At 41.0% G+C, this 21,004-nt stretch overlaps 1 protein-coding gene across 1 annotated transcript in view; it reads right to left on the bottom strand.

The window, feature by feature from the left end:
* DYRK1A (dual specificity tyrosine phosphorylation regulated kinase 1A) overlaps nucleotides 1–21,004 on the bottom strand; it is a 97,877-nt gene that overhangs the window by 55,478 nt on the left and 21,395 nt on the right. The window contains exon 2 of the mRNA XM_028727162.2: nucleotides 3,908–3,989. Coding sequence (XP_028582995.1) covers nucleotides 3,908–3,917 — 10 coding nt within the window. The 5' untranslated portion in view covers nucleotides 3,918–3,989. The remainder of the gene's footprint in view (nucleotides 1–3,907; nucleotides 3,990–21,004) is intronic.

Here is a 21,004-nt window from a genome sequence, read left to right as displayed (position 1 = left end):
ATATGTGTACCCATTAGGCCTTACTCTAAGGTTAAGTAGGTACAGGTTCACAGCCTAAATCATAATCTAGAGATAAATTTAGATTTTATAATTTAGATCAGGAATTGTCTAACTATATGTTTCTCAAACAGTCAAAATAAAACAAAAAGTATGTACTGGGGAGAAAAATAATAATTTCTTGTGTTGCTTGTTTCATTTAAATATAACCTGTAAAGCTGTTTCTGCATGAAGGACTAGTGCAACCAAGAATTGTCAATCAGGAGATCATTGGCATGCATGCATAAATCCCTCTATCTTCCTCTTTTCCCTCAATTAAATATGCATAGGTTTTAAACAGAAGCAAACAAATCTGAAGACCTGCCATGGGATGTGAGACACTGGTATTTACAGCTTTGACAGATTCATATTCTTCTGAATTTCATATTATATTTAAGTAAAGCCTTAATATAAAGTATCAAAATGAATTATATTAAGATAAAGCTTACTGTCAGTACAATCTGTCATAACTGAAGTCATAAATGCTCAGATTTAGGATTTTATATATTAAGTTTATTAGGTAACCAATGTCTTATTGTGCATTAGTCAAGACTTACACTTAATAAACTGTTAGTTTTCTTAACTCTCAATGAGCACAAATCCCAAACACCTCACAGTAGGAAGTTTCCTCTCCATTAAAGATAGCAAATGTATGAAGCCAAAACAATCAAGTACAGTCATTACTTTTGATACTTGACTTAAAGTACTACTGCCACTATTGCCAGCTGCTGAGTTTCTCTCACCAACAACACTTGGAAATAAATAAATTCTGAATAAAACAATATTTCTGAAGTGTCTAACAGCCAAAGCATTCTTATTTTTTTGAATTGAGTATATTTCACTCTAACCTGCTCTCTCCAAAGGAGTAATGATTACCCTTTCTCTAAGAGTCCACCCACTAGGTAAATGAACCTCTGGTCTTGGCGAGCCTCCTTACAGAAAAGAAGCAAACACAGAACATGCAGCCATATCTTTAGATGAGTAGTTTTGGTTTATAGGAGACTCTATTTTCATTAATTTCTTTCTTGGGACACACTAAGTTCTCCAAGGACACAGTGTTTGGAGCTGACTGTCCCAAACCTTAAACAGCAAAAGCAAGCTCTATACCTTTTTTTTAAATCACAAAATGCTTCACCTACCTGAGGATTATAAACACAGCAACAGACCTATAGCCTATAGCCCAAAAATATGTAGTGGAAAAATGGAACAAGGAAATTAGGTCTCCTGTGGAAGTAGTAGGGCTGCAAGCACTAATTAATGTATGATCAGCTAATTAAAGCATTAAACAAAGACTATTTTTCTATGTAAAAGGAAAAATGGTAGGAAATATCTGGCTTTTGAGGACGAGTATTTATAAATGTAAAATATGGATACACACACAAAATATGAAGGCAGAGATATGTAAAATATGAATAAAATATGTAGTGTTTATAGCTATCATACTGGCTTTCTACTGGACCCAGTCAATAAATCCCAAACTTTCTGTCCTGTATCTCATTAGGATTATCCAACAAATTCACCTGAGCAATTCTCTATTACCTGCCCTCTACTTGGGTTCTTAAAATAAGTTCAGTTTGAAAGTTCTGGCCAATCTTACACCTAACTCCATCCATGACTGACTTGAAAATATGCACTACTGAGTTAAATGGTTCATGTTTCCAAGTAAATGCACATAGGATTACAGCACTAGACTTCAAATGAGTGATCTTGCAAGTATACAGAAAAAGCGAAACAGAAATCCATTAATTTCATGATTGCCCTCACTTAGATACAATTCTGAAATCATGTGGAAAAGGGAGATGGACTGAGTGATAAAATATTTTCAATTATCAATCTAGTTAGAGCCTTTATTCCATTTATTTGAAAACCAATTTCAAAACGGGAAACATGATTTCTCTCTCTCTTAATGATAGCCTTTTAAAATTAAAATTACTTTAAAATTCATTCACCCTGTTTGCAAGGTACTCAAATTCTTCATTGCTGCTCTTCCTTTTTAGGGATGGCCTTTCCTTCCACCTTGAAAAATAGCCAGCAAGCAAACCTCTGTTATGACTAGTAGTTCTAGCCGACAGCTCCAAAGGCAAGAAGGATCTCCCCAAGAATCAGCTATAGTTTCAACAAGAGGTTAGACCAGGTGTGCCTAACAGGTGGCTGATAGGCCACATCTGGCCCCCAAGAGCTTTTTTGTGGCCAACAGCTCAATGAACTTGTCATTTTAAAAAATTAAAGGAAATACTTTTTTAAAAAAAATGTTGATTGCTCCACCGTGATGATGCCAATAGGCTTTGTGCCGCCCCTCAAAAAATGTGTGTCTGTGTATACATATGCACATACCACTCTACTTTAGATAAATACAAAAGAAAAAGCATTATAAAGAGAATATATTTACAATCATTCTGTGAAAGAGCTAAAAAGATACAATGTGACACGTTATTATGGAACTTTAGGATTCAGCACATGAAAAATGATACCCATCTTTCAAAAAATTTATCTGATTGTAAACAAAAGTCCTTCTATAGCAAATTAGCTGTGTCATGCGGGAAGGGGGTGGGGCAAGCTGCTGTGCTAAATTCTCCCAACACTGGAGGAAAAAATGTATCCATCAGGGTTCATGGCCACTGTTAGCCTGTAATCCTTTTTTAAAACCATTCAATTTGCTGGCCATCACTGCCTTGTGTGTTCAAGTTCACTTTTGTCCATCTGATGCGTCAAGAAGTGTGAACACTTTTTAAACACACTTTTAAGCAAAAGAAAAAGGTGGAGAAGAGGTAAGTGGAAAAGATGTGAGAAAAACCATCTTGCTAATTTAAAAAATATATATCCAATATTCCAGGTGATGGTTAAAGGTAAATCTTAGGACAGCAAAGACAGAAGACTCCACTGTAAACTACATATACAAAAACACAAGATAATCAATGAACCACAAACTTTTCCAGTTCTGCACTATTCACCAAAAACACACTTCATTTGTCTTCTCATTATGAATTGTTTTATAAAATAGAACTTTAGCCAAAGAAATAAAAGCTTTATAATATTCAGAACTCTTCGGGGGGGGGGGGGGTTGTGATGGTTGAAACCATTTTTTGTACAATATATAGTTTATACATAAACAGTAGAGGTAGGTAACCTTTTGCCTTCCACATGCAGTTGATCTACAGCTGCCATCATCCTTGACCAATGGCCATGCTGGTTGCAGTTGATGGGAATGCCCTTTACTTTCAGTATAAAAATGCAATACAAAACTATCTGAAAAGTAATAATCTTTGCCAACATTATTCTATAAGCCATGTTACTGGGGATAAAACTATTGTGGTTCACAAGCTGATTAAACTCTGAATAACTTGAAACCATTTTTCCATTCTTTTACAAGATGCCAAACTTGCTATTTTAATACATTTTTATCTAAGTTATGCCTCTCAAGCAAGAGTTTCTGATTTCCCTGCCCACAACATGTAGCAGAATGAAATGGTAGCACAAAGATACAATATAACAGAACATACCACTTCAGTCCAGACAATCAATCAATCAATCCCCTAATTAAAAATGTTTTATGTAAATGGAACAGAACAGCAAATGGTTGAGCTAGAACTTTTCAACCTCATGTGCTAGTTTACTGAAACATGTTTTCTGCAATGGCTTCCATGGTGGGTGGAAGATAAAGCTAACTAAATACATTAAAATATTCTACCACCTCATTATGCTTCGTGTACAACCAGCTGATGTTAACCGACAAGCTTTCTTGTTTGGTGACTTACTTGCCACAGGTTACCAAGATAGTGCCTATTTACACGTCTGACTTAATAAAATCAAAGTATACAGTGATTAATATAAATCAGGAAACTTATAGGTACTTTGAAACTTAAAGAGTTACCTGTATGCATCGTCTTCTTTCAAATATCATACCATCCTGTGGGGTGGGGGGTGGGGACGTGGGGAGAGGCCAGCAGCAAACACTGTGAACACAAAAAACATTAGTTACCTATGTGGATTCAGACACAATCTAATAGGGACACAGGAACCTGCCTTATCCCAGGTCAGAGTATCTAGACCAGTAATGATTAGAGCTGTTCAAAACCTTCAATTGCCTTTCTTTTAACAATTTGAGAAGGGGAGGACACAGAACATGCTTTCAAAAAGGGTAGAGTGGGAGCAAAATTCAGAGAAATTTATTCCTGTTTTCAAAGGAGGGGGCTGTGCTTACCTCATTTTACTGTTTTTTCTTCAAGCATTGTGTAAAGTAAAAGCAGAATGAAGCTCTTGTGCCAGCTACATTGCATAGTCAGGTGGGAAACTCAGGAAGTGCTGCCACACTGGAAGCCCTGCATGGCTGAGAGTGTGCATGATGATTTTAAAAAGCTTTAAGAGAACCTTAAGAGCTTAGCAGCACTTCCTGGGACACCCACATGACTACACGTCATGTTGTCGCCCCAAGAAGTGTTGCCAAGCTGAAAGGCCAGAATGAGAGTTTCATGCTGCCAGAATGGGCAAAGTGGTTTTACTTACACAACATTTAAAAAAAGGCTTCCTAGGCCACATTGTACAATAAAATAAGTTATGTATGCATCTCTAAAAATGTTATGAGAAATTTGCATTGCACCTATGAAAGGTGCAAAAAATAGCTCCCAAATTCTCCAGGAGTGAATGGCCATGTGAAATTGGGGAACAAGTTTTGGCCTAGCACTAGTGAAGGCTACTCTGACTGGTAATAGTTGTCCAGGATCTTTAACAAAAGTCTTTGACAATGCCTGGAATCACACCCTTACATCCCTATATAGGGGTTATATATGGCAGGTATACAGTGGGTAGGAGGCAAAACAGGATGACAAACTCCTCCTCACATTCTTAGGCAATGACAAAGAAAATTCAAAAGAGAGAGGAGATGAGACAGGGGCAGGTTTTAAGCCTCCCTGACAAGACTGGAGTAGCCCTAGGAAACTACACATCACCTGCTCTCTGATCCTATTTAATATGAGATGCCAGGGATTGAAGCTGGTGTCTTTGGCAGGCAAAGCATGTGCTCTACAACTGAAACATGGTCCCTACTTTAGAAATGTTCATCCAGACTGTGTCTGTGCTAACCATCCTTCCAGAATGGTCATTCTCTATTACAGTCAGCTGACTTAGTACAGTGTGGCCAATGACCAGCACATTGATATAGCTGGAAACAATTCTGTGTGCAATGGTTCCAAATCCTGGTCAGAGCATTTGAAATCCACACATCAAGAAAACTGTCTAAATCATATAGAGAGTTTCAATGCCAGCAACATGCATTCTTCTCCACAATAAGCGCAATACACATAGTGAGAGTGGCTTTCAGAAATTATGGTTTTCACATGGAGCTGCTGTCATATTGAAATACTTCAGCCATCTCCAAGTGGTAACAATGTTATAGTCACCCTATGCAGGATTCTTTCTATTATCAATATCTATATAATTTCCTGAATCAACTTACGTACCTTAATCCATAGTTTCAGATGGGTCATTTATGCTGCTCTGTACAATGTAACTTATTTTTCCACACTCTGCTTCTTTGTCTACTTCCTATGTCTGCTTACCAGACTGTAGACCAAGCACATTCCTTTGTCATGAGTAGGGCTGGGCAATATCTGGTTTTCAACATCATGATATACCACCAGCTAAATATCATTATATACCAATATATCACGGTGTCTGAAATAAGGATGGAGTTATGTAGAGGCACTGGCTGGCTTCCCACATTGTGATTTTTGCATAGGGCATGCACACACACACACACACACACACACACACACACACACCATGATTCGCAATATCTTGCCACATCAAAAATTATGATATTGATATCACCATATGGATTTCAAACAGGTTTTGGATGATACATCAATATATCACCCAGCCCTTGTCATGAGAAAGATCCTGGCTGAACTCTATCATCTTATGAATTCAAGCTCACCTTGATCACACTTCAGTTAATAAAGTCACTAGCTTACAGACTAGAAGAATGGAGCAAAAATATAAAGGCACAACACAATGAAACAAATTCTTCATTAGAAATGGACTAACAAATATCTATTATATTATACTCACTTTCTCCTGAAAGTGTTTGTCATACACTGAGATCTCAGTCACAGGGACTTTAAAAATAAATAAATTCAAGTATATATAGTGCCTACTAAAATGAAATCCTCATTGATCTGCTACAACTCTTATAGACTACTATCATAGTACTTAGGTATTTAACAAGAACTTAGGTAACTGCTTAGTTAAGCAAGTGAAGCTTCCTTCTTATTTATGGCATTTCTAAGAAAATTACATTTTATCACTCTCCTGTATCGGTCTCTACACTCACAGCACGCACCATAACCTTCCAACAGTTTGACCTCACCCCCCAAGGTGCATTCCTCCATTGTCTCCCAAGACAGACAGATGCCAACAACATTTTATCACACATGCATGCTAATATACTCTACTAAACTCTAGGGTTTGAATCTGATTTTCCTCTTAAGTTATAATTTATTGTCTAGAACTGTCACTTTTACTAGAATGAGGCTTGGGGACCTGTGGCCCTCCAGATTTTGTTCAGCTCCCATAAGCTCCACAATGGTATGTGGAGTAGTATGAGTTGCTTAAACACACTACAAAGCATTCCCGGTAAACTCCAAAATATTAGTTATCACTATGAATAGGAAAATTAATTGAGAAAAATGTGGATGCTAGATAAACAAACCAAATTAAGCTTATCTCATAGTTAATTACTCATTAGACCTATTTTGCATAGAAAGGGATGGATATCCACCTAACTTGTTCCATCAGTGCAAGAATCTACACTTGTGCAACAGAACTTCCCCCTCTCCTCTCTTCATACATGTCTTGTGTCCTCCCCACATCTGTTGCAGAGGTCTGGGGAGGGGGGAATCCAGGACAGATTTAGGAGGCACACAGGGGGATAAGAGAAGGAAGATCCATTGTGCAAGTGTAAACCTTTCCACTGATTAGACAAGTTAACTGGATACTGACCAAAATGCTTTAAGTCATTTCACACAGTCTACAGAAGACACCTTTTCTGTTGGATAAAATATTTAAAATAAATTACAAACCTACAAACATGATGGTACTGAGCAACAAAGGATATGTAGCATCTTATCACTATATTATAACAACAGTAGATTGGTGGTAGAAGAAGCTGAAGAGCTGAACATATCCAGTGGATTTCTTTTTTAACCTTTGGATGGCAAACCCTATGGCATGTAGTGAACATAGTGTATGTGTGTGTGTGTGTGTGTGTGTGTGTGTGTGTGTGTTAAAAACCCTTCAATTTTGAAATACATTCACAGTGTGGAATACAGGAGGGGAAAGTGGGGGCTGCTGTTCAAGAAAAACTAGTTGTATACTTCTTTGGATTCAGGGCAGTCTGGTCCCAGTCCTTCCTAACAAACTTACTTTTAGTAAGAAGTCCATGCAGCATGCTACAAACAACAGCATGCTTAATTCTTTTGACATTAAAAGCCAAGGTGTTTATAATTGCAAGATTTATTTTACTGGCATTTTCAGTAGTGTATGTTTTGCCAGAAAACAGCCTTTATATTATGATAAACTTTTCTAAGAGCTATAGATGAAAGATAATAGCATATGTAACATCAGTGAAATAGTACTACAACTTCTAAAAAGCTTTACCTACAAGCCAAGACAAAGAAATTTAGAAAAAGTTGAGAAACCTAGTGAATTTTTAAACAGATCCAATTCAAAGATACAGTCCATAACACTAAACCTTTTACACCAGGAATGGGGAGCCTTTGGGACTCCAGATGTTGCTGAACTACAGCTGCCATCAGCCCCACTAAATATGGCCAATGGCAAAAGATTATGGGAGCTGTAATTCAGCATTATCTGTAGTGCCAAAGGTTCCTCACAACTGTTTCACACTGTTGAAAACAATTATAAAAACAAACTCACAAATACGATATTGCCCAGAAAAAATACTTGTCCATCTTCCCACTCATACCTATCAATTTTTTTACTCAAAATGGAGAACTGAACAACTTGTACAAAGTTTCACTTCCTGGATACATGGAAAGCATTCTTACCACAGGTGATCAGAAAGATTGTTATTTAAATGTTTGTACAAAATAAGATATTAAACAGTTTTCTGCTTTTACTATACATTAAATCCTTGATTGAAAAGTGATTGAAAAGCAACACCAGCTCTGTAATGAAGGATGTTTCCTTTAAGGCAAGTGAAAATACTTCAACCAACCACAGCTTATCACAAGCCAGAAGGGTATCATGAATGCAGAATTAAATTCCCATGACAGAAAAATCACACATTCACAGGAACTAAAGTGGGAGAAAGTACTCAATAATAGTAACAAAAATGAGGAAATAAAAATTTAAAATAATGGTTGAAATCAAACACCAAGGCTACTACAACATAGACTTTCTTCAATATTAAACACAATTTAACTATGCATGGGATTAAGGTTTCTTGCAAAAAGTCTAATCCAAGTAAGGCTATTTGCACACTTACACAGAGGAAGTAGCAATTACTGAAACACAATGGATGTTGTTCTTCTGTCACTTTTTAAATTGTACAATGCAAGCACATGCAAGCGTAATAGCACCAATGCTATTTTTAGATTTTCAGCGCTATTGAGCTTGTATACACTGCTGTTTCAGCCCTCAAGTGCTGTGAGAATACTGTTCACAACTGTGAAAGTGTGTTGTTTCCACTCTGAGGCTCCTTAATTTAAGCAGCCAAGTTCCATGCAACCTGAAAGCCTCTTTGCGCTGCTCTCAACTTAAACAGGAAAACGGTGATAAGCAACAAGACCACAAAATGCCCCCAGTAAAGATCAGTAGATAAGAAATACCAAGGCTCCACTATTGTGGTCATGATCTGTACACATGCACTTCCCTCATGCCACTGGGAAATATATCTGGCAAGAGGACAGCATACATGCACTAACCCAGAAGGGGTGGGGGACTTGTGAGGGTTGAGAAAATTTGATTTCTATTATGCCACCACAAAGAGTCATCAGGATATTTTGTATTATCCCATCTACCAATTTCATGAAAAAGGGTTGACAGGAAGGAAAAGTGGGCTACTTCTAAACCCAAACTTCTCTCCTTCAGCACCAAAGGACAGCAGAGACCACCTTCACTACTGTAAAAATCAGAGGGTTTTGTGTCTGAGGACATATGCTACAGGGCTTCTCCAATCAAAGCATAACACACCCGTGCTCACCACCCAGATCCTTTTGGTAGCAAAGGCTGTCTCTCCTCACTGTATATTTGAACAGGGGGTAATATGCCTCTCAGCCTCCACCCCAGTCCTGCCCAGCAATGCTTTTAGGAGCAAGTGTGATATGAGGCCATCTTCACTATCAGAGGGGTCATTGTGAGGTGGGAGAAAGCTGGACTAGACTGAAATCTAAATCTGATTTACTCCTCAGGTATGCCTGATGCACCAAGTGTGATTCATGGGTCAAAGAACATCCATGTGCAAATCCAAAGGGCACAAACCATGCAAAAGTAAATGCTGTGAAAGTGAAAAATCCATATACAAAACCTAATGTTTCTGTGCTTGAGTTCATGGCACTTCAGATTTTTTTGTCACTGCTAAGTTTATCAAACTTATTAAATACTGAAGGGCCAAACAACTAGTAAAGTCAAAGGTGCAGTCTGGCATGATATTTAAAATCATATGTAGCATCCATTGCACTCCTCACCAGGATTGTGGCAGTAGGAAGAGTAATTCTTTCTACCCACACCATTGTCCCAAAATCCCCTATCCTGAGATTGCTATTTGACACAAGAGGAAAGTTACTAGGGCACAGATAAGTGTGATTAGACTACCCTGTCCAGGAGCAGATGCAGTAAGTGAACCAGCCATAGCTGGTGAAAGACACTCCATGGGGCAGAGATAACTGAGGATCTAGGGTAGCCTACAAATCTCAAACCTGCTCATTTAGAAGGAAAGCAACTAACTGAAAGTGGGATCCACCTGCTCACAGCAACTTAATTTTGTCATTATTCAGGTTGTGTTTACTGATGAGAACAACCAAAAATATCCTTGATCAAGTAACACAGAGACCTAGTTCAGAAACCATTGTTTCCTGTTCTGAGAATATGCCGAAATGAGCCTTGGCTCACATTCTACCCTCCTTCATACAGGAGGGGAGGATATTTGTAACACTTCCTTTTGCAGTTTGGAATAACCCAGTTTCCCACTGCTTTCAAAACAGGAAAGGGATTTGTTCAAACCACAGTTAGCTAGAAAGAATAATATTCAGATGGAGTCCATGGGGAGAATCAGCGGAGAACAAAAGTTCAGCAAGGAAACAGTACCACGGACAGCTCTGAGTGAAGCTGGGAGTGATTCAAGGTGGAGACTATCCAGCTACAGGCAGAATCTACAAGCCTGTATTTGCAAAGAAGGGCAAGAGTTCAGGCAGGGAAGCAGAGTCACAGATAGCTCCAAGTGAGACTGGGCAAAGCTCAAGCTGGATGCAAAGCATCCCAAAGCAACCAACTGGAAGTACAGTGGTACCTCGGGTTAAGAACTTAATTCATTCTGGAGGTCCGCTCTTAACCTGAAACTGTTCTTAACCTGAGCTACCACTTTAGCTAATGGGGCTTCCCGCTGCCGCAGAATTTCTGTTCTCATCCTGAAGCAAAGTTCTTAACCCGAGGTACTATTGTTGAGTTAGCTGAAGCATCTGTAACCTGAGGTGTCTGTAACCTGAGGTACCACTGTATTACTCAAGCAGAGATCTGGAATCAACTGAGTTTAGGCACCCTGTAAGGCTTGTTGCCCCTAACTCCACCATTCTCTGAGAAAATGGCTGGTGTTGAGGATGTACTCCTCAAATGCTAACTTCAGCTGGACTAGAAATAATCTTTGTAAAAGATCTGGAAGTAAAATACTGATAATCAAAATGGAGGCAGGACCAGCTCCTGGGGCTCTTCTCACATAGGACTGTCTGGCATAGTAATTTCTTCTGAGGCCTGTTGTGAAGATACATTGGCACTTAACCGCTGCCCTCCTCAGTCCCTTTAATTCAGGGGTCTCCAAACTTTTTGGGCCTGGGGCACATCTGAAAATCTAAAAAGCTGCTGTGGACACAACAAAATACCCATTTCACAGAAGAAAAACTGTTGCAAAACATCTACACCCCACCCCGAAATAAGCAGGCAACAAGCACGTGTCGCACTCATCACATAAAAGCAAAAGGCAGGAAGCAAAAAAATACCTCAATTTCTAAAAAACGGAGAAGGAAGCGTGACAAGGACCAAGTGGGATGTCTGAGAGCTTTGTGTTGTCGACGGGCATCATGTTACTCACTTAGGAATCTCAGAGGCCACCTTGGCATAATGGTCTTAACGCTGCCTATCCTTATGGACAAACATACTTCTTTGATTTAACATAATCATGGATATTGAAAAGTTACAAAATTCTTGAAGATTAACTTTATAATCAAGATTATTCAACATTAGGTTTTTGGTTTTTTGTTTACAAACTCCAAAGAGACTTGAACAGTGGTACCTTGGGTTACAGACACTTTGGGTTACGCATTTTCAGGTTGCAGACTGCAGGAAACCTGGAAGTACTGGAAAGGGTTACTTCCGGGTTTCACCGCTTGTGCATGCACAGAAGTGCCAAATCGTGTCATGTGCGTGCGCAGACGCGGCACTGCAGGTTACGAACGTTGCGGACGTGCCTCCGTCACGGATTATGTTCGCAACCCAAGCTTCCACTGTACTAGGCAAAACTAAGGACCCATCTAACTAATATTGTTGTATGCCCTCAGGTGATATATAAATACAATAAATAAATTCAGTACATTTACTTTTTTATCATTCATACTGTTAAACTGCCAGAATCTGGAAGTGACAAGCTGCCACTTAGGGACAACCACAGCCAAAGATCTGTCCTGGTCACTGAACTAAATGATTTCTGCATCTATCGTCTATGTGTCTAAATTAAACTTCTCAAACTGTCCACAAAAAGAACTATTTGGGTGGTCTGCAGAAAGATTGCAAAACAGTCAATATCTGTACTTGGCTGTGGATTTGGTTCATTTTTTTCTGACAACAGAAACAGAGGCCACATTTATCTTGGTTTATCAAGCAAGCTAAGAAGACCTTGGTGTAGGGCTCACAATTTTCATAGCACGGAGCTAGAGCAGTCTGCTTAATTTTCCCCTAAAGGTTTACAAAGTAAAGGTACCCTTCTCAGCAGCCTGACTAGGGCCTGCAATTTTCATAATGTGGTGTTGGCTTTGATAATGCAAGTGCTAAATGAAAAAAAGTAAATTTTAATACACACAATGTACAAAACATGTATGAATTTATGAGAAATACATAATATAACAGATAAGAATTTTGCTTAATAAAATGATATCATCAATGAGTACTACCCATTTAACCGTGTGTGAGACGGAGGGAGGGAGGGAGGGAGGGAGGGAGGGACAGAAAGACAGACAGGGAGAGAGAGAATGACTGATTAATATACTAATATGATCTAGTTGCTAGGGTAAGAAAAATGCTCTATATTCACTTTAAGATCCAGATTGTATTGCTATTTAATATAAAAAATAGTTCATTTATTTTGTCTAACTTCTTAGAAATGATTAAGTGTTAACTTAATCACTGAGGTTATATACCATTCCTTTAAAGCTGAAGTGTGATATAGTCTCTATTTAGAAGCTCTAACTAATTTTGCTGCTGTTAAAAGGCTACTATTAACTCCAAATGTTTCCATTACGACACCTAGTACTGTATTTTTCGCCCCATAGGACGCACCGCCCCATAGGACGCACCTAGTTTTTTAGGGGGGGAAATAAAGAAAAAAAATTATTCCCCCCCCCAGGTGTGGGGCAAGAACGGGGGAAGCCCAAGCTTCCCCCGACCCCAGCCCCCCAGAACAGGCTGCCGCCCCAAGCCTTGCGCGCCCAGCGGGACCTCCCGCCGGGCGTGCTAGGCTTGCGGACATCTGCCCGAAGCAGGGGGGGCTCCGCAGCTTGCCCCCTGCTTCAGGATTCAGGCTGCCACCCCAAGCCTTGCGGGCGAGGCTTGCCAACATCTGCCCGAAGCAGGGGGTGGGCTCCGCAGCTCGCCCCATGCTTCGGGCTGCAGGCTGCCGCCCCAAGCCTTGCGCGCAGGTGGGACCTCCCGCCGGGCACGCGAGGCTTGCCGACATCTGCCCGAAGCAAGGGGCAGGCTCCGCAGCTCACCCCCTGCTTCGGGATGCAGGCTGCCACCCCAAGCCTTGCGGGCGTGGCTTGCCGACATCTGCCCGAAGCAGGGGGCGGGCTCCGCAGCTCACCCCCTGCTTCGGGATGCAGGCTGCCGCCCCAAGCTTTGCGGGCGAGGCTTGCCGACATCTCCCCGAAGCAGGGGACGAACTCCGCAGCTCACCCCCTGCTTCGGGATGCAGGCTGCCCGCGCAAGGCTTGCCGACATCTGACCAAAGCAGACCTCCCGCCGGGTGCGCAAGGCTTGCCGACATCTGCCCAAAGCAGGGGGCGGGCTCCGCAGCTCGCCCCATGCTTCGGGCTGCGGGCTGCCGCCCGCAAGCCTAGCGCGCCCGGCAGGGCCTCCCGCCGGACGCGTGAGGCTTGCGGATAGCTTCCTGAAGCCTGGAGAGCGAGAGGGGTCGGTGCGCACCAACGCCTCTCGCTCTCCAGGCTTCAGCGAAAGCCTGCATTCACCCATAGGACGCACACACATTTCCCCTTCATTTTTGGAGGGGAAAAAGTGTGTCCTATAGGGCGAAAAATACGGTAGTTTTGTTTAGCTGAGTTATAACCTTTTCCCGGAAACTGTTTTGGGGTTTGTTATTTGTTTACAAGTCCATAATGGGTGAGTGAAATTGAGATCATTTCCTCAACATTTCCAACAAATATTGCTAACTACAAGGTATACAGTTGCTATTTTTGTGCTGCCATGTATATGCAATATAAAATATTTGGGAGAAATTATTTTAGATTAATACAAACGGAGTTGCTGGATCCATTACAAAAAAATCTATTTCCACTGATCATATGAAAAAGTTTATATAGCTCCCAAGGTCTCCAGCAATTTTCAAGTGGTGTACACCAGAAGTTTTCAACCTTTTTGAGTCCACAGCTCCCTTGATCAATTGCATTCTTTTTGTGGCACCCTTGTGGAGCACAGGAGCTCAGTTATGTCACCCCTTGCCTGCAGAGCTGGCTGCCTCTCACTCTTTTTTGAACACCCTCCCTTGCAGAGTGTTCCCCCAGCCTCCTCTCCTCTCACCTTGGGAGTCCCCTGGGCAGCTGCTGCTGCTGCCTCTGGTCTCTGAGCTGCCCCAAAGAGAGGTGCTTTGTCACACTGCCCCACAGGGGCTTGGGAAGGGGATGCCCCTAACCTTAGTGGCCCAACGGAGACTGGCCAAAGGTGAACGTGAGGTCAGAACCTTAACTTGGGAGGCAGCAGCAGGCACTGCCAGGCCTGCATAACAGAAAGGCTCCCCTTTGGCACCAGGCACTCAGCTCCCAGGCAGGCCTTGCACACAGCAAGCACAAGAAAGGCCAGAGCGGCACTTGCCTGCCTGCCCGGCCTCCAACTTGTCCATCCAGTCCCAACAGCAAGCGCTGGTGGACTGGCAGGCTGGGCTCCCTTGCCCACTTGCTTGCTTACTCTGAAGCCGCTTCAGCTCCTGGCAACCAGCATCCCTTGGCCAGCCCCTGAGGCAGCATTTGCCTGGGGAGCTTGTAGCCAGGGCTACTGCAACAAACAGCTGTGCAAGCCTTTGGGAAGCTGAGAGGGCATCAGAGGAGGGAGGAAAGGAAAGAGGTATGGAGGCCAGTGTTGCCCACAGCATGCCTGACCATTATTCAATGCACCCCAGGGTGCCATGGCACACTGAAAACCACTGGTGTGTGCATGCACACTGATTTAGATCACTTTCTTACATTGAAAGCACCCCTACATTAGAGAAGTTAGTTAAAACAGTTACTGTACTGTACTGCATAGAGGGTGAGGCACTTGTATTAAAAGACTACAGCCAGCAACCCACAATGATTCAGTCATCGTTTCCAGCAAATGAGCATTTTGCACCTTCCTCTTACTACCTTACAACTGAGTTAGAAGAATATTTTTTTCTAGTTCTAATTTTAAATAAGAAAATATATAATTCACCAATTGTTAAGCAATATATTTACACAGCTCCAAAATAAAAACTGCTTAGCAGTCATTTTAGATTTTAGGGATTTTAATGTTCTATTGTTCTCTTCCAAATAATATTTTCCAATCTCCCAATTATTTTATTATTGTCCTTCTCCATACTTTAAAATGTACTTTATGAAGAAGCATGATTGATTTTTATAGCTGCATTATATTTCTTTTGCCCACTTCCTAATCATGTGTAATGTCTTCCTTGCTTTGTACAGAGTCTGCAATAAAGTTTCTAGGGAGCTGTCCACAACAGTCTCTTGCCCAAGTTAGTAGAAGCAAAATGATAAGAGCACAGCAAGCTTCTTTATGCCAGGTAAGATAATCATTGGTCCATCTAGCTCCACATCTACAAGTGTGGCAACTCCACAGATTGTTAGACAGGGGTCTTCACAGGCCTGCTTGGAGATCACAGCAACTTGCTTGGAGATTTCCAGCAAGACTTTATGATGCAGCTTTCTCCATGCAACGATTGCAACATGCAACAACCAATCAACACATGAATTGCCTGGATTGCAGTGACAGTCCCTTCATGGCACTACGAACACTGTCACACAGATGTGAAGTGTACACACACCCAGCAGAATCTGTCTCCTACCTAACAGGTATTCATCTTTCCCTTCATCCCATGTTTCCATTCTTCTCACTTGAGTACATAAAACAACAGAAATTGAGAACCTCCAGCCAGCAGGGGTGCTGATTTGACCTTCAGGGAAGTTTTCCCCAAGCCATGCCTACATCACATATGATGTGTGGAACAGGTAACACAGCTGAAAAGGAAAAATTGGGAGCCTTGACATGAGCTCCTGATTGTTCCTTTGCAAGTGAGGCTTTCATCTGGCACCTTTGAAACTTGATGCTAAATGCAAGTCACACTGGGATTGGTTCCGCTTGGGAGTTCTAATTGGAAGCTCCAAAGTTGAACTGATCCCTGCCGAAAGTGAGGTTTGCAGTCAGCGCTATCAGCTGATCTGAGTGCATCCGATCTCAGCAGGGTTTGCAGTGAGAGCTGATTAGCACTGACTGCAAACCCCTTTTGGCACAGATCTTCCTTTTCAACTCAGCTGGAGTTCAAGTCAGGCTGCAAAGATTCAGAAGCACACTTAGACTGCCCTTCCAATTCCAAAACCATACAAGATACAACCACATCCAAAACACAACCTCATTCTATATTGTTTAGGCTGTATGTTCTGTTATGTTCCATCATATTATTGTTCTTTATTGTTTGTAAACCACTTTGGGATTCATTTGAATGAAAATGGCATAGAAATATAATAAATCAAATCAAATTCTTTCATTTAAAGTTGGGCCACAGTGATGTCAGGTGATTGACAGGTGGATATCCCCACCCACCTGTCAAAGTGATCCATTCAGGGTGGTGGAGAAGCCACTCATGCCATACAGCTATACTGGAGTTAAGAGTGGTGATTTTTAATCTAGAAGCGTTTCAAGTGGTAGTGGTCAAAAGTTAACAAACACACAGCATGCAAACCATAAATGTTGAGATTAATAGTGTAGGTTTCTATCAGAGATGGGAAACTGTCAGCAATCAATTCAGATCTGGCCTGTGGAACCTCTCAATCCACACTACAGCCTCCCCTCTATCAGCCCCACCCACTCCTCAGCCCCTGCCACAATTTGATCAGATTCACCAATGTTCTGGTGCCCATCAGAGGTTCCTTTTGACTGTTCTAACTCCACTCTCCTTTTTCATCATTGGAGCTACATAATCCTTCCTTCACCAGCACTACAATGACCACCATGGGACAATCAATACAATGCTAAAGAAAGAATGATAAACAGGAGTCTCCCTTTCCACATTCCCCTGTCTTTCACCCTGGTTCATATTCTTCAGAGGGAGAAGGGCTTCAGTTTCTCTCCAAAGCTGGTTAAAAAGGTTTCTCTCCTAGATTACGAGTCTCCTTCCTCCCTTGCCTGTGGCTGCATTTCTCACACTGTCTTTCCATTTTTGCTTCTCCAGCAAAAGTCCTCTGGAGTTGAGCTCTCAGATACCTTCCTTTCTAGAAACTGGGCTCACAACATATATGAGAGAGAGAAAGTTGATGCCAACTACATAGTGAGCCCCTATCATTTTTCAAAAACTGCTTTGCATTGTGCCAGAAAAAGAGAAACCCATTTGCACTGAGTCATCAATGGGGGGGGGGGTGAGAAAGGAGGTGAAGGGTGGATAAAGTAGAGTCAACAGAAGCAGAAGGGAAAGCAGAGAAAGCAGCCCAGAGTGGACAGATAGAAGGATAGTTAAATCAGAGGACGCAAACACTATGAACAGCTTACTTTAGTTTCAATATCTCTGAATGAAGCAGGGATTCACCAGCCATTATTCCCATCCTCCCGTTCCACCAGATGTCTCTCTTTCACTTGATCTTAGCCAAAAGGCCGAGAAGCGACCTTTTTCTGCTCCTTCTCCTGAGCTTGACTTGGCACTGAATGTGGAGTCCCTATTTCACCCACAAATTCTACAAAAGGAGTCAGCTCAGCTTTCTGCTGCTGATTCTCAGGCTCTGTAGCCACAATGAAAGTGAGTCTGTTGGTTTGGAGATTCTCTAGGTATGATATTGATTTGGGGAATAGTAACCAAAGGGAGTACGAAATATGGTCTAAGACGTGGGAAAGGAAGTAGTACAGAAGAATGGGATGAAGTCCAGAAGGAGGAGTTTGAGAAGAGTGGGAAATGGGCAGAGAAGCATTGCCCATTACCAAGAGGCTACACAGGTAGAGAAGATATTGATTTGAAGTTGTTAGCCAAATCTTATGCTGCAGGTCTTTCTCTGAAATGCCTAATATTCCATACAATGGGAAAATACAGCAGCCAATAGACACCAGAAACTTGAACTTGAAAACAGCCTGACCAAGGAAAAAGACATTCCCTGAGGGAGGAAAAACTGGGCATCATCAGAGACCCCTTTGAATAGCAGTATCAGATAAACTGATGTTACAGATTATTGTGGATTTTGTTTGTTCTCATCTAAGCCTTTGGCTCAAATTAAATTATACCCTGTAAAACAGCAGAGGCAATGAACCCAATATGAAGGCTGAACACAATACAATGCCTTCGTCCAGTCAGAGAAGTATGGTGAAATGATGTGAAAGGAGCACCTACCAGGAAAAAGTCATGAGAAGAACTAAAAACAAATGGAACTTTTACCTAGGAAATTAAGAGTGCTTATTCTGGGGGAAGCTGAAAATAAGTTGCTCTCAAAAATTATTTCACAGCAACCCAACTTCATTCCTTTTCACCCAAGCTCCTGCTTACCTATGCTATATGACCTGCTGTTTTCCTTAACTGTTAATGAGCTCCCTTTCCCTGCTTTATATTTCTGCTATTGATACTAATAAGAAAATGAACACAATGATACAGCAGCAGAGTCAGTTGCAATGGTCAACGTAACAAAAGCCAGTTGTGCACAGGAATTAAAGACAGAAAGAACTCCAGCTGGAAATTATGCCATTCCAAAAAAGGAAGAAAAGGCTTCCAGTTTTGTAGCTTTCAGACACCCAAAATCAAAATTAATATTCTATATAGAAATAAATCTAGTTTAAACTATATATGACTTAAAGCTTGCTTTCATGTGGAAATATAGACAAATATACAGAGGAATCCTAGAGCAGAGTTCTTCAAAACCACTGGCTATGAAGCATCCCAAATAAGGAACAATTTTATTTAGAATATTTATATTCTACCTTTTGAATATAAGATCCCTCAAGGCAGCTAGTCATGAGAACATTCAGAATACAATCCTATGCACATTTACATGGAAGCAGTTTACACTAAAAGCTTCTCTTCTGACTACATACTATTTGATATTGCTAGTAGGTAGGGATCTCAGAATGTGAATGAGTGCATGATGGAAAGGAAGTCAACGTAATAAAATACACAAGATTTTCTTAGTTTGCACATTTTATTTGCCTTGATATGAATTTGCAGGACTTTTCTAGGTATAGAACTTTGCATTTTCACTTGAAAAAGCACATGTACTATTGTCTGCAAGATTGAATGATTAAATTGCCATTACAAACTATGCCAGTACCAGCAGGGAAGTATCATATCAGAGCTAATGCAGCCTTTAACTGCTTTGACCATTTTTATCAATAACTGGAATCCCACAATTAACCATTCCTTGTAGTGCTACAGTAATTTACACTACATACTCTGTTCCACTACTATTTTTACAAGCACAGTATTTTACAAATTAGTTTTTAGTAAGTTGTAAATTACAAAACACACATTCTTCAGGGTGGATAAAAGTTGGGGCTATTTACAAAATAAAAATTGGATTAAAACAAAGTTTAAGTCAGAGTTTTAAAAGTTCTTAAATAACCATCTGTTGGCAGGTGAGGTGGATGACCATCTGTCATGTATAATCTAGTTGAGATCCCTGCATTGCAGGGGGTTGGACTTCCAACTCTACAATTCTAGGATTCTGTGAGGTCAAATGCAATCTGAGAGGAATGGGACAAATAATAAAACTTTTGTGCCAGTCCTCTACCATTCAGTCCTCCAAGTATCCCTCAACCATCACAAGGTGCAAATTTCCATATACATTTTTCATAAATCTAGTTAAAAATTGAGGTTTTTACTCTTTTAACTTTTGAAGCTATTTCTACCCCATAGGAAAACTGAGAAAACTGAAAAACAATGAACATAAAGTGCTAGGAATCAAAGTGACCTTGCAAAGCGCCCTTTAAATGCTTTAGTTACTCTTCATGTATATACATTCTTAGCATAAAACCTGTTTTTAATGCTTTTTCTCACAAGAAACAGACAAGGTGAAAAAGCAAAATAGACAAATTACTTACCATATACATTACCTGGTATTATGGGTCAATAGCACCCCGAGGGTTTACAAAATCCCTGTACAAACCTGAATTTATAAAATGTTTCTCTAGTGCGAATGCCTCCTTTGGCCCCACCCCCGATCCTAGCTATCTTTTTGCTTACTGCTTACTAATTCAGCTTTTGGGTTCAGTGCATTTGATTGCAAACATCCTGCATCCTCAGCCCTGCAGGTAACCAGACACAGAAAACTGCCTTATACAAGTCATACCAATTGGTCCACCTTGCGCAGTACTGTCTACAGCACACTGGATGGTATACAATTACGTGTTGTTGAGAGTAGACCCACTGAAATTAATGAACATAACTTGCTATCACGGACCAATGTGCAATGCACAAGGAAGATAACTGTGCAGAAGTGAAGGGGTACAGACCTATCTCCCTGGAATTCATTGAGTGGCCAAAGCACTTGAAAACAATTGGTTATTGCGGGGGGGGGGCCTTCCTTGTGGTGCTCACCCTGCACAGCAGCTCTTTCCAAATAATTTAATTATCTTTTAATTTGAGATAAAACCATATCTCATACATTTAGCAAAATTGTTTTGTGTATGTGAACTTTTCTTCTGCTACTTGTGTTACATACAAATGCAGGACAGGGTGAAGAAGAAGAAGAAGAAGAAGAGGAGGAGTTTGGATTTGATACCCTGCTTTATCATTACCCTAAGGAGTCTCAAAGCAGCTAACAATCCCCTTTCCCTTCCTCCCCCACAACAAACACTCTGTGAGGTGAGTGGGGCTGAAAGACTTCAGAGAAGTGTGACTAGCCCAAGATCACCCAGCAGCTGCAGGTGGAGGAGTGGAGACGCGAACCCGGTTCACCAGATTACAAGTCTACCGCTCTTAACCACAACACCACACTGGTGTGGATGAAATGAAACAAATTAGGTCAGCTACTTAAGAGAGTAATGATACCCCGCCTACCTTTAACTTTCAAAAATG

Source organism: Podarcis muralis, chromosome 4 (assembly GCF_964188315.1).
Source record: "Podarcis muralis chromosome 4, rPodMur119.hap1.1, whole genome shotgun sequence".
Lineage (NCBI taxonomy): Eukaryota > Metazoa > Chordata > Lepidosauria > Squamata > Lacertidae > Podarcis > Podarcis muralis.
Note: the sequence above shows the minus strand (reverse complement) of the source record. Positions and strands in the feature narration are given on the sequence as shown.